The sequence below is a fragment of the Carcharodon carcharias genome, chromosome 10, assembly GCF_017639515.1.
Source record: "Carcharodon carcharias isolate sCarCar2 chromosome 10, sCarCar2.pri, whole genome shotgun sequence".
NCBI lineage: Eukaryota > Metazoa > Chordata > Chondrichthyes > Lamniformes > Lamnidae > Carcharodon > Carcharodon carcharias.
In genome coordinates, this window is record NC_054476.1 from 156,964,217 (window position 1) to 156,979,434 (window position 15,218).

The 15,218-nt window shown below is 39.7% G+C and overlaps 1 protein-coding gene across 2 annotated transcripts in view; it reads right to left on the minus strand.

The window, feature by feature from the left end:
- The window catches only part of vps53 (VPS53 subunit of GARP complex), a 267,763-nt gene that overhangs the window by 155,008 nt on the left and 97,537 nt on the right, over positions 1–15,218 (minus strand). For both annotated transcript variants that reach the window (XM_041197224.1, XM_041197225.1), the window contains one exon: positions 7,177–7,272. In XM_041197224.1, the coding sequence (XP_041053158.1) occupies positions 7,177–7,272 (96 nt within the window). The remainder of the gene's footprint in view (positions 1–7,176; positions 7,273–15,218) is intronic.

The following is a 15,218-nucleotide window of genomic DNA, read 5'->3' on the forward strand; positions in this document are numbered from 1 at the left end:
GACCTACATTTGTCTTTGCTAATCTTTTCCTCTTCACATATTTATAGAAGTTTTTACAGTCAGTTATGTTTCCTGCAAGTTTACTTTCATACTCCAATTTCCCCATCTTGATCAATTTTTTGTCAACTTTTGCTGAATTCTAAATTGCTCCCAATCCTCAGGCTTGCTGCTTTTTCTGGCAATTTTATATGTCTCCTCTTTGGATCTAATACTATCCCTAATTTCTTTTGTAATCCATGGTTGAGCCACCTTTATTTTTGCACCGGACAGGAATGAATAATTGTTGTAATTCATGCATATGTTCCTTAAATATTATCCATTACCTATCCACCGTCAGCCCTTATAGTAAGGTTCTCCAATCCATCATTGCCAACTCACGCCTTTGTAGTTCCCTTTATTTAGATTCAGGGCCCTAGTTTTTGGATTCAACTTCTTCACATTCCATCTTAATGAACAATTCTATCATTTTAAGGTCGCTCTTCCCCAAGGGAAAACAAGATTGTTAATTAATCTTTTCTCATTGCACAATACCCAGTCTAGGATAGCCTGCTCTCTTGTTGGTTCCTCAACTATTGGTCTTTAAAAAACCATCACGTACACACTCCAGGAAATCCTCCTTCACAATATTATTGCTAATTTGGTTTTCCAATCTATATGTAGATTAAAGTCACCCCTGATTACAGCTGTACCCTTATTGCATGCATCTCTAATTTCCTGTTAAATGCCTTCCCTTACATCTCAATTACTGTTTGGAGGCCTATAGACAACCCCCACAAACATTTTCTGCCCCTTGGTGTTTCTGATCTCCGTCCAAACAGATTCCACATCATGATTTTCCAAGCCAATATCCTTCCTCGCTGCTGCATTGATTTCCTCCTCTACTAACAGTGCTACCCCACCTCCTTTCCCTATTTGTCTGCACTTCCTAAAAATTGAATACCCCTGGATGTTCAGTTTCAATCCTTGGTCACCCTGCAGCCATGTCTCCGTAACTGCAGTTATATCATAACAGTTTATATCTATTTGCACTGTTTATTCATCTACCTTACTTTGAATACTCCACACATTAAGATACAGTGCCTTTAGACTCATCTTTTTACCCTCATTAGTCATCTTAGTTTTATTTTGCCCTATGACCCCATTTGTTTTTCACCCTTGTTTTTTCTGCCTTCCACTTTTGCTTTTTACTTCCCTGTCTTTCGTTTCTATCCTTGTTTTCCCCTCCTCTGTCTCCCTGCTCAGGTTCCCATCCCCCTGCCATTCTAGTTTAAACCCTCTCGGACACCACTAGCAAACACCACCCCCTCACCCCCCAACCAAGTAATCCTGAGACTACTACCTTTGAGGTCCTACTTTTTAATTTACGTCTTAACTTCCCATATTCAGCTTATAGGAGCTCATCCCTTTTTTTTGCCTATGTTAGTATCAATATGTACCACGGCCACTGGCTGTTCACCCTCCCCCTTCAGAACTCCTTGCAGCATCTCAGAGACATCCTTGACCCTGCCACCAGGGAGGCAGCACACCATCCTGGTGTCTCTTTTGCGGCCGCAGAAACACCCGTCCATTCTCCTTACTATTGAATCCCCTATCACTATACCCAGCCACTCTTCTTCCTCCCCTCTTGTGCAGCAGAGGCACCCGTGGTGCCATGGACTTGGCTCCTGCTGCTTTCCCCTGAGAAGTCGTCTCCTCCAACAGTATCCAAAAAGGTATATCTGTTAGAGAGGGGGAACGGCCACAGGTGACTCCTGCACTACCTGCCTTCCTCTACTCTGCCTGGTGGTATGACCACCTCACTGAATGTGCTGTTCACGACAATCTCAGCATCGCGGATGCTGCACAGTGAATCCACCCGCAGCTCCAGCTCCAAAATGCGGTTAGCCAGTAGCTGCAGCTGAACACACTTCCTGCACACATGGTCACCAGGACACTGGAAGTGTCCATGACTTCCCAAATATCACTGAAGGAGCATATCATGGGTGCGAGCTCTGCTGTGATGTCTTCCCTTTAGATTAAATTAGTTAGTTACTCTCGTTAAAGAATACTAGCTACGCTAGGGGTCTTATTCCGCTCCGAACACTCCCACTACAGCCCAAAGTCCTCACATTTTGTTTAAGCTAATGGACTGCAGCAATTTAATTAGTAAGAAAAGTAGGAGAAGTACTCACCTGACTCTACTTACCAATCAGCTGTCTCCCCTGCATCATGTCACTTCTTGAAGCTTTCGGTTCTGGGATTTTGAGATCCTTGTTGACATGAGAGCTAAGTGGCGGAAGAAGCGTATGCGCAGGCTGAAGCGTAAAAGACGAAAGATGAGGCAGAGGTCCAGGTGAACAACTGCTGAAGATGCAGTACTGATCAGTCTTTGTTGAATCTTACATGGCAAATGGACTCTGCGCTTCTGTTTATACATCTTTTTAAGACCAACAATTTAGAGGCACTTCAGATGCTGGTCATGAGAAGATCTTGTACATTGGTCTGTTGTGGTACTGTGCCTTCATGTACAGTAGTTGCGAAATAAAATGTCACTTCTTGAATCATGACGTCACTTCGAACACCACTGCCTGAACATCCTGAGGGTACACCCCTCCTCTCCAGTCTCAGCCTCCTTTTTTCACACCCTTTTATACCGTTCTCACTGGCCTCTCCTCTCCGGCCTAAAGCTCACCTCCTTCCAATCCTAACAGCAACTTTTAGTTAACTGCTGTTTTCCTTTGATGTCACTCTTTGGCTCTGACAGGTAAAAACAGGTCCCTCTCTCACACTCTCCTGACTTGGGACACTATTTTTACACGAAGGCCATCACAGTCAACTGAGGAATGGTCACTTGGGCATTGGATCAATAGAGTTAATGTCCAGTGTGAGCAGCATCTTCAGGAGGCACAGTGAGGGCATGGTTTATTTTTGTAAACAGTGTACATGTCATGGTTTTGAACAGATGTTCAAAAAGAATTCAAGTTGGCTAAGAATATTACTCATATAGCTGAATTTTCATGAAATTATTTTTATACAGTGCAACTTTGTTAAACTAATATTAACAAAAGCCAGATTTTTTTCCACTCAAGAGGGAAAAAAAAGTGCTAATTCTTCACAGCATTTTTGGTGGTTTTGAATCTAGCTTACTCAGCCTGGGAAAGCAATCCTGCCATTCCGATTTAATTAACTAAGCAGTGTCAGCAAATAAATCAAAGTTCCAAATTCCAGCACCCTCCTTTACATCGATTTCATTTATCCAAAGGCCTTTGAGAAAATAGGAGCAAAGTGGCCAATGTTCAAATTCTACAAAAGCAGCCAAATCATTTTTCATCTTTATTCTTTGCATCACTGAATTTGGGGAATTTTATAACGCAATTAATAGGAGTTTTTAAGTTGACAAAATGTCACTAGTATTGCTTCTGCAGCTGCACAATGGAGTTGAACTCTGTGCCTCTCTTACTGCCCAGGACTTGACTTGTCATGAATCCCTTTAGCATGGGTTGGAGGTGTGGGAAATATGGGCCTCTTTCAATTATCTTTACAGGAGATACAGTAAAAAGGAGTGTGTGTTATTCTCATGCAGAATCCCACCAGCAAAATAAAAGTGTTGAGGCATTACTCCCCTCAAAAAGAATCTAAGGAATTTTTGGGAGTTTACATGCATCAGTGGTCAATGTACCCCCAATATCTGCTAATACAACAGCATTACTCACAATAGGATACTTAATGAATTCAACACTTAAAAAAAAATCACTCATCTTCTCAGCATAGACTTGCAAAAGAGACTGGACAATTTTAATGTCAATGTTAAAGCTCAATATAAAATGTTTTGAATCATTCATTTCCTTTCGGCATTCACTAAAAAGACTAATTGTGTTCCTGCTTATTGCTGTAAAATTTATTTGGATTGTGGCAATACTAAGCTTTTTAATACAATGATTGTTAGACAGGGTCATGTTTATGTGTGGAGAGTGCAATAGCCCAATGTTTTTCACACAGTTTTAACCTCAGGCCTCCTAATCATGATTTCCTACTGGACAGTAATTTGAAATTCCCTTGTTCAACAAATGTCATATTGGAAAATAACCAGCCTTTAAAAAATGAATTATATAAAACCACCAAAGCACAACATTTAAACATATAAAAATCAAATTAATGGCTTCTCTAAAGTGACATTAGCTGGATAATGTCATGGAGTTGGGGGCAATAAACTGGATTGAGAATTGGCTAACAGACAGAAAACAGAGAGTAGGGGTAAATGGATCATTCTCAGGTTGACAGGCTGTGACTAGTGGGGCACTGCAAGGATCAGTGCTTGGGCCCCAGCTATTCACAATCTATATCAATTTGGATGCCGGTACTAAATGTAATGTTTCCAAGTTTGCTGATGATACAAAACTTGATGGGAATGTGAGTTTTGAGGAGGATGCAAAGGGGCTTCAAGGAGATTTAGACAGACTAAATACGTGGGCAAGAACATGGCAGATAGAATATAATGTGGAAAAATGTGAAGTTATCCACTTTGGTAGAAAAAACAGAAATGCAGAGTATCCCTTAAATGGGGAGAGATTGGGAAGTGTTGATGTTCAAAGGGACCTGGGTGTCCTTGTTCATAAGTCTCTGAAAGCTAGCATGCAGGTGCAGCAAACAATTTAGGAAGGTAAATGGTATGTTAGCCTTCATTACAAGGGGATTTAAGTATAACAGTAAGGAAGTCTTGCTATAGTTGCATAGAGCCTTGTTGAGACCACACCTGGAGTATTGTGTGCAGTTTTGGTCTCCTTACCTAAGGAAGGATACACCGGCCATAGAGGGAGTGGAGCGAAAGTTCACCAGTCTAATCCTTGGGATGGTGGGATTGTCCCATGAGGAAAGACTGAGGAGACTGGGCCTGTATTGTCCAGAGTTTAGAAGAATGAGAGGTGATCTTATTGAAGTATACAAAATTCTTACAGAGTTCAACAGGGTGGATGCAGGAAGGATGTTTCCCCTGGTTTGGGGGCGGGGAGGGGAGGGTCTTAGAACCAGGGGACACAGTCTCAGCATAAAAGGTAGGCTTTTTAAGACAGAGATGAGGAGGAATTTCTTCAGAGGGTGGTGAATCTTTGGAATTCTCTACCCCAGAAGGCTGTGGAGGGTCTGTCATTGAGTATGTTCAAAGCAGGGGTTGATAGGTTTCTAGATAACAATAACATCAAGGGATACGGGGATAGTGCAGGAAGATGGTATTGAGGTAGGTGGTCAGCCAATATCTGGTTAAATGGCAGAGCAGGCTCAAGGAGCCAAATGGCCTACTCCTATGTTCTGACAAGCAGAAAGATTACTCAGCAACTGAAAGAATTGGGATTAAGAAAACTGACATTAATCTGTATTCCCTACATGATTGCTTTCTGACTTAATCATAAAATTACCATTACCTAGAACGGCCACCATTAATGAGCTGAACTGGCTAGTCAATCATTAGCAGTGGACCTGGCAGGCTCACAGATCAAATTAACAAATCTGCCTCAAAGAATCAACATTGGTTTAAATTTCCTATCACCAAGCCTGTCAACTTGGAGGCAACGACCCCAAAAAGACCATGCCCACAAACCTTCATCTCATCATGGAAGAGATAGTCAACAGACAACTGACAGGTACAGATTTAGGCCTTCTGTCCACCATTATATCTTGCAAATCTCTTGTCACAAAATCTAGTATTCCGTTAGCTTTTGTTTAAATGGCTTCGTCCATTCCTTTTAATGATTGTGTGTGAATCTGAACACAACAGTCCTCTGCTCTTCCACATCATCTGCTTTCCCCCATTAAAATGGCGGGGCTAAACGTGACTCTTTCACATTTACTATTTTTCATAAGTTTCATTTCTCTCTCCTCTCCTACTCCACCTTATCACTATCCCCTTGTAGCTTCTTTTGGTGCTTTGAATTATTTGCAATATTCCTATTTTGGCATTGCCTGAAAATTTGGCCACCACTCCCTGTATGCAGCCTTACATCCAGATCATTCTCTCACTCTTGCACATGTGCACACACAAACACACACACACACACACACACACACACACACACACACACCCCCTCTCCTTCACAAAAGCAGCAGATAGTTCCCAGAAAGTAATCACAGAAGTTATCTTAAATTATTACAATACCAGACCCAGCTATTAATTCTTATTTAAAATATAGAGATTTATGATCAGAACATAACCTTGGATCCAACGTATTTATCATGAAGCTATTTAAATATGTAAATAATTTAAAGCTCTTTTCCTCCTCAAACGGAAAAATGGACTGTCAAGAAAGTAACTTTTGTTTTCCTTACTAATTCTTGCTCCCCCACAGTCTCTTGAAACATAATGCCAGGGTACAGTTCCACAGATACACTCAAGTACCTCATCAAAGTGCTATTATTCATGTGAAAGCATAGATAGTGGCTGGTGCCGACCATTCAATCACAAGGATTGTCATGAACGAGTTAGATCCTGTCCCTTTCCAAAAAACGCACACATGCAGCAGAAATTGCTCAATAGTAATTTTTCCACTCACTAGCCCAGCCCAATTATAATAACTCTACTGCCGCCACAGCTAAATCAGTTCACTCAGCATATGCCCAATGGGCCAAGGTCTTTTGCAGTCTGTAAGTATCAGATACTCACTGAATAAATCTGCTGAGCCAACAGGGGAATGAGAGTGCCCCTTTAAAAGGCATAAGAACAGGGAACTTTCATTCTGAAGAACAGTAACTTTATCCAGAAAAGCAACTTGGGATTACATTTTTAGTAAGTGCAGAAATAGTATACAGGTCTGATGTCTGTTCCTGCTATTGGTCTCAGTATGAATGTAATTTGAATATGGTCTTGTGTTAATTAAACATGATTCCCTGATTTCAATAATGTTGTATTAGTGCACAAAGAAGGAACAGCTACACATATCTGACCTTGGGTTGAAGGGTCCATCCCCCGGCCCCATCACAAGCAAATCAGGAAACAGAAATCTAAAATCGGATAATGAGCGATTCCCTTTTGGGACTCTGCAGTGCACTTTTCTTGTGAAATACTAGGCAAACTTGAAAGTAGAAAGCATCGCTCTATCTAATATACCACAAGGCTGAGCGATTCTCATCAGCAAAAATCATCAACAGCAGCAGATAATCCAAATTAAATTGCACAACCAGGCTTTTTTCTCATGCCTCTCTCCTTACCTTCTCCAGGTCTCCTTCTTTCTCGCTGTCACACTCTACTCCAGTTTCATCTTCCAGGAATGGGTTTGTGGATGGTGGTGGTGCTTCAGGCTTTTTCTATCAACAGAGAATGGAGAGCGCACAGTTATTATACAAAATCTCACCATCATGTAAAATACTTTTGGGGGGGGACAAAGTATATTTCAAACTTTTATATATATATATATATATATATATATATATGGCATAGTGGTATTGTCACTGGACTAGTATTCCAAAGGTTAATGCTCTGGGGACCCGGGTTGAAATCCCACTACAGCAGATGGTGATGGTGAAATCTGAATCCAATTAAAAAAAAATCTGGAATTGATGAAACCGATTGTCATAAAAACCCATCTGGTTCGCTAATGTCCTTTAGGGAAGGAAATCTGCTGTCCTTACCTGATCTGGTCTACATATGACTCCAGAGCCAGTTGACTCTTAAAAGCCCTCTGAACAAGAGCAATTAGGGATGGGCAATAAATGCTGGCCTACTCAGCGATGCCCATGAACGAATAAAAAAAGAGGCAACTAATAAAAAGCTAAGTTTAACTAACAGCCACTGTATAAACTCGGTAGGAATGTAGAACAAAACAAAAGTCCTACTTCTTGCTCTCCTCTACTGTAGGTGGACTGCAACAGCCCTCCTAGATCCTTCATTTCTTTTATTCATTCAAACAAAGGCTGTTCCACTTCATTGGGGTGGCATGAGACTATGGAAGGTGCTACGCAAATGCAAGTTATTTTTCCTTTCACTTGATCTGCAAGTTCGTTTAGTTTTGGACAGCTTGCAGTTCGTTGATAAAGCAGATACATAAAGCTCAATGTCAACACTTGCCTACTTGAATGAACAAAAATCATCTTCTATGGCAGCAAGAAAGACCGCAGAACGCATGAATCTGAAGTAAATTCACAATTACATTCTAATAATGCTGTTCACCTGTAAAGAGCAAGTTGTAGAACAGAACTTACTTTCCAGATATTTGAACTAAAATCCTGATCGGCACTGAATATTATAAAATGCTTTCATTCTATTGGCAAGAATGCCAGCCTTCACTGCAATAACCAATGACCCTGGGATATCACTTAACAAGATTCTCCCAACCTGGAGGCCCTCAATGGAAATGCCTGATTTGTATGGCCATATATATGACAAAGAAAGGGGACATTGTGACATTTTTTAATTCTGCAGAAAGTGAGGACTGGTGTATTAAAACTATTATGACACTGTTGAAGTCAAGGATCTTTTAGGAATATTACTTCAACTACCCATCTACAACATACCAAATTCTACATAATAGCACCCAAAACTAATCAACTTCCTCAAAATGTCTTACCCCAGGTTTTAACACACCATTCTATACTAAAACTTTTGCTAACTTAATTACACAGTGGAAGAATAAATATTTTGTATTATTAAGAATTCCAACTTGCAAGATGCTTAAATTAAAATACAGTTAGGGTAATTTATGCCCTCACTATTTATAATTAAAATTAGACAAAGGAGATGTCTCTTCCAAAATAGGAACATAGCCAAAATATTTTTAGCAACCTTAAACTCTAGCTGTGGCTATTTAGCTATTAAAACCAAACTAACCTCAGCACAAACAGGCAGGCAAAGTTATTCATATTTAATACTGAAAGTAACTGTTAATTAGACATGCTGTATTACAGGGAGAAAAGGTTGTACTAATTAAGCTGGGTATCTGTGGGTAAGAAGGACCCAGTCACAGTTTAGTACAAAACACCTTTCAACTAAAAGGTTAATGAATCTTTCTCACTAGCATTCATCTTTCATGTACACAATATAGTAAAGTCTCATTGTGATCAAAATTAAGGCATATCACACCTATTATTCTAAATCACCAATTCCCAGGAGCTTAAAAAATGTGAAACTCATTATGTAGTGTTTACTGCACAGGAACAGCTCATTTAAGCCCAACAGTTTTATGTCAGTGTTTATGCTGCACAAGAGCATCCTCACACCCTTCTTAATCTAACTGCAGAAATATATCCTTCTATTCCTTTCTCCCTCATGTGCTTTTCTAACTTTCTCTTAAATGCATCTATGCTAGTCACCTCAACTACTAATTGTGGTAGCAAGATCCACATGCTAACTACTCTTTGGGTAAAGGATTTTGTCCTGAACTCCCTCTTGGATTAGTGACTATGTTATGTCTACGGCCTTTAATTCTGGTCTTGCCTGCAAGTAGAAACATCTTCTCTACGTCTACCCTATCAAACCATTTCATAATGTTAAAGGCCTCAATCAGGTCACCCCCTCATTCTTATCTATCGCCCCTCTCAGTTTTCCTTTCTTCCTACAATTAACTATTATTTAAAACTCAAACTTAAGTGTCTCCTAATCTTTGCTTCATCCCTGACACACTTTTCAGATTCAGTGATACCCTACACTATGCGCCTTGATCTTTTGCCTGTAAGTTTCTGAATTTAAAAAGTGAGCAATAGTGCATGGATAATCATACCCCTTATCCAATGCAATGAATTTAAGGAGACTGCATGAACACTTAAAGCAAGCCTTTTAATATGATACAGGTGTTTTGTACTAAACATGGGTTGACATGACAAAGCAATGAAAACAAAAATCTGCGGATGCTGGAAATCCAAAACAGAAACAGAATTACCTGGAAAAACTCAGCAGGTCTGGCAGCATCGGCGGAGAAGAAAAGAGTTGACGTTTCGAGTCCTCATGACCCTTCAGCAGAACTGTTGAAGGGTCATGAGGACTCGAAATGTCAACTCTTTTCTTCTCCGCCGATGCTGCCAGACCTGCTGAGTTTTTCCAGGTAATTCTGTTTTTGTTTTATGACAAAGCAATAATTCACTTGAAGTACACTGCCAATGCATTAGCACACACGAGCAAATAAGTGTGCATCACATCATTGTAACCAGTAATGGACATTGCTCTGAACTATAGTGTAACAAAAATGAAAAGGGAATTGCAGTAATGAAAGAAATATCAGCAATCATTTTAAAGTCTATACACATTCAGAGTTTGAAGCTGTACAGAGCAAGGCATTTAAACAAATGCGGCTTTTGGGTGGGTTATCCAACAACACTAGTTAACTGTAATTATGTAGGATATCCTGAAAGTCATATACTGGCCTGGAAACAAGTCATTAAGTTATGTAGCTTACAGCTGGCAATCTAAGGGATGCTTGCATCAGGCAGAAACTACCAGTGATGGTTCATATACTTTTATGATCCTTTCTCGTCCCCCTGCAGTACTTAATTCTGATAGCTTGAAAGTCAGGCTGAGAAAACTTCCAATTTTCAAAGGACATTTTTTAAAAGTTGCTTTGGCGGTTAATTGGTCATTATTTTGTTAATATTGCAAATAAGTTGCATCCATATTAAAAGCATTATTATTGTCATGGACCATCACATAGACGTTTCATTAAACCAGTCCTGCAAAACAGAACTATTACTCACTGGCAACATGCATCTTGCTCAAACCCAAATTTAGACTAGCGCTGAAAAACAAGTTATTATAGATGCAATACAATATAATTGGAACTGCTATACATTACTTGCTTAATCCATGACACAGTAAAACATGGTCAAATATGTAGGTTTCACACTCCAAGCATGAAACAGCAGATGACTTTGTCCAAAAAAGTAATTCTTATGGTAAAAAACAGGTCAACTACATACCTGGGAGCAATAATAAATAGATGCTGGGCTACACAATACTAATCAAAGGATTATCAATGATTGAAATACTAAAGTAAAACCCAGTATGCAGGTCACATTTTTTGCATAATTTGAGGATAATTTAACTGTCTAGCTAGCACAAGAAAACTCATGAAAAAAATGCACCAGTTTTCATGCTAGTTTGACATATACCTCAATAAAAGCATTCCTTTTGGTTTTAATTATGGCACAATGCATCCTCATCAAAATACATTGAGAGGACTGTGTTAACCCTGCCACAAACATTCCAAGTGGTTCAGTAATTCCACACATACAGCACTGTACATTCAAAGAACAGTAGTGTTAGATTTACCCATATGACGAATCATACAATGAAGTCAGCATTCAGGCACTCTAATTTGCTGCTATTAAACCGGATAGCCAACTAATATGTTTGGGCAAAAAAAATATTGGTTTATTTGCATTCTATCAAGAGAGGAAATTGTGGAATATCTACAACTTATGTTAAAGAGGTAATTAATGCGCCTATTAACCTATTCCTCATTTTTACAATGATCCTGTTAACAGAGTTGCCATGGATCAGGAGACTGAAATCACAATTACTTTTACAGTTCTTGTTTTGCATTAATACCAAAGTGGCAGTAACTTGATGGCACAGTACATTAAGTCAAAGTGGTTAAGCATATCAAACCAGTCTTCCATTTCACACGCAGAGCAAGGCACTGAGTAAAAACTCAATATCAGAGCTCAATGTTTTTTGCACAAATGCTCTGGGAGGTCAAAGAATCCGGGTTTTTTAATAAATCCTTGCTTTTGCTATCATGTGTGCATGCATACAACGTGCGTGCATCACGACAACCTCCAGTAAATTATATTTTGGAGCCTAAAACTAGCTTTAGAAATGGTGAAAAATTCAAGAAGTCTCTGTGGCTCTACTAATCTCAGCCAGCATCTAGCCAACAATGAAAACACAAACCAGGCTCAAGATTGTTGTGAACAGTACAACTGCAACCTTCCTCCCTCAAGTCCTTGATCGAACAATGTTCCAGTCTTGAATCTCAAACTTAAAGAAGCTAGTTGCACCCATTTGTGACCAGATCTCCAGGCAAGCCTCTCTTCATCCCCATTTTGAATGACCCAATCCCATTAGCAGTACATCTGATCTTGGAAAATAAAAATTGGTGAAGTTACTATCTTGTTGATCCTGTTAGCAGTTTGGCAAGGAGCAGGCTGACTGGAAAAATCCACACCTTATTTTTAGAGTTTCGGAAATGGGGAAGAGGAAAGCAGCAGAAGTAGAGACCTAGAGCAACGTTTAACAACTGATTTTAATAATAGAGAACGTTCTTCCTCTTTTCCAATATTACAACAATGACTGTACTTCAAAAATACTTCACTGGCTGTAAAGAACTTTGGGGTGTACTGAGGTCATGAAAGGCTCTAGATAAATGCAAGTCTTTATGTTTGCTTATACAGAAGGTAAAGGTGAATTTCTGCTGCACCTACATACTGATTTCTCAGTGTGTGTAACAATAAGTGTTGAGAATTGTCATCAATCACTGACACCCAACAGCACTGTACCAGAAATTAACATACAGCCATTCGTTAGATTGTGTGCATCATACAGTTTTAAAAAGCAATTGTGTTTCATGTTTCTGATGATCAGTGTAAGCCTGGAAAATAATTTGGGGTCTTCCTCTCTCTACGAGTCTGTAAAAACATTCAGCGGAGTTGGAAAGGGGCAGACAAGGCTTAGAAGCAGACAACACTATAACAAAACATCAGTTCCAAGATTCTGAAGAAAAGGTTTGCATTTTCATATGCCTTTATCACATTTATCCAGAATGCAGTGACTTTTGCTATGTGGGAAAACACAGCAGCCATTTTGCACACAGCAAGATCCCACAAATGTCATAACAATTAATGGTGGGGTTTTTTTTTGCCGGCGTTGAGGGAGGAATTTTGACCAGGAGAGCTTCCTGAGCTTCTTTGAACAGTACTCCTCTGAAGTACTGGAACAGGCACATGAGATTGTGGTTTTGGCACTTGCTCAATGTTAAACCCAAGTGCCAGGCCAAGTGCAGCCCTATGGCGGGGCTTGAACCTACGACCTTCTGATAATGGGTCAGCACAGGCTTCGTTGTAGAACCCTATCATTGCTAGTAAGAAAACAGAAGCTTTGTTGTAGTGGTTAATCTCCTGTATTTACTAACACACTTTCCTCTCAGTCTAAAAAAATGGGATGTGAAAGCGGACACTAGAGAGTAACAATCCAACTGAGAACAACTACAACATCACAGCCTTCTTTACTTCTCTTTCAAAAACATATCTGCTCTCGTTAATTTATTTTCTTTCCCCTCTGGATTTGCCTCATTCCCCCAAAAAAGTGCAATATCTTTCAATGAGGAGGAGAGTTCAAATACTATCAACAGTAAGCAAGGATAAACATTAGTTATTTTGCTTAATAGTAGGAAGGATGAAGTCTCACGTCAGTAACAAAAACACCTGGAAAAACTCAGCAGGTCTGACAGCATCTGCGGAGAGGAATACAGTTAACGTTTCGGGTGGTGAAGAGTCATACAGACTGTAAACGTAACATGTGTTCCTCTCCGCAGATGCTGTCAGACCTGCTGAGTTTTTCCAGGTATTTTTGTTTTTGTTTCAGATTTCCAGCATCCACAGTTTTTTGTTTTTATCTCACTTCAGTCAAGTGGTTTTCACCTTGCATTCCTGTGTGGAGCTTGCCCCAGATGGAAGATATAACTCATGCGCCCACCTTGTGAATATCAGTGCATTCATAATCTTGCAAATGTGTAGTCAGTGTTCATTGTTGATAATACTCTTAAATCAACCCTATTATGTATATGGTTGGTTCTTGGTTAGCTGCCAGGTAAAGAAGCAAACATTAAAAAAATGAGTTACATCTTAGGGAGTTGGTGAAGGGAGACACTCTGCAACTGCACAAATTACATGCAAAGACAGAGCATAGCAGTGTTAATTTGGATAAGGAGAATGCTATGGGCCAGATTATGTAAGGTGACCTTCAGTAGAAGAGCTGAAAAAATATTAAAACTAAAGAAAATAACAACTGCAAGTCAAAAAAAAGGAAAACAATTACAGGTAAAGAACGAAATTGAAAATTCTAAAAACACTGAGCAGGTTGGGCAACACCTGTGGAGGGGGGAACAAGAGTTAACAGTTCAGATCAATAAACTTTCATCAGAACTGACTTAAGGGGCTTTTACATTAAAGAGACCTGCAAATGGCAATTGTGTTCTACAGTAAAAGCAGCCTAATCTATTAACGTAAAAAAGTGAAACACTGCAGCCTGATGAAAAATGAGTGTCTGTAAATCTGCCATTTGGTTGTTATTCACTTGTTTGCTCCCCATATTATATAGGGAGAGCCCAAAACACCTGCAGACACCAACTCAAAGGATAATGGCATGCTGAGTGTAGCATCTTAACTCAACCCACCAACAGGTTAGGCTCATTTTTTCTTAGCCAACTCTCAGCAAATTCCCAGACACCGGCCTGAGGGGCTGCAAAAGGCCAGTCACTGCTGACAGGCATGTGGGCACGGGGAAAGTAATTAGTCACAAAGAATGCGGAAAGAGTTCAGAGGTCTGGCTGTCAAGGACCATTAGCATCTGACTAACACTGTCTGCCGAAATGTAATGGAAGTTTCTTGAGCATAAATAAACTTAAACCAGACACTAACATTGAGATTTTGAAGAAGACCATAGACATTTTTCTTGGCAACTCAGCCAACAATCCAAAGCTGCCTGTACAGATTGAAAAAAAACACTTCAAATTGGTCATTTTGGAACATTCAATTGCTGTAATGCACTTTCTGGAGACCAACAAAGGTGTTTTGCTACAGAAAAATTAACACACAACGCTGTATTTATACTGTGTAGCCACTGCATTATCAGTTGTAGCTCCCTTTGCTGTAGGGACTATTCCATTTACCAAGTGAGGCAGGTTTTTTTTTCTACAGATAAGCAGAGACACCAATTCTAATGTCTAATGCATTAGGGCAATGAGCACAGAGAAGCAAATGTGTTAACGTACTGACGATGCATAAATGGTGGTTTTAGAACCCAAGGTCCACCCTCCTCCACGAAATGACTTTACTTTGGGATTATGCCCCGTGTTGGGGGTAAAAGATTGACTGGGGAAAGTCTCAGGTCTTTCTCTAAATAGTTACTTGCACAATGAATTTGTATAATAGGTTCTCATCCGACTGCCTAAAGCGGTGTCTATTTAGGCTACCAGTGTCCCATGCTTGCATTTCTTATTAGATATCACATCCCCATTACGACAAGGCATTATGAAGTAGCAAGTTCT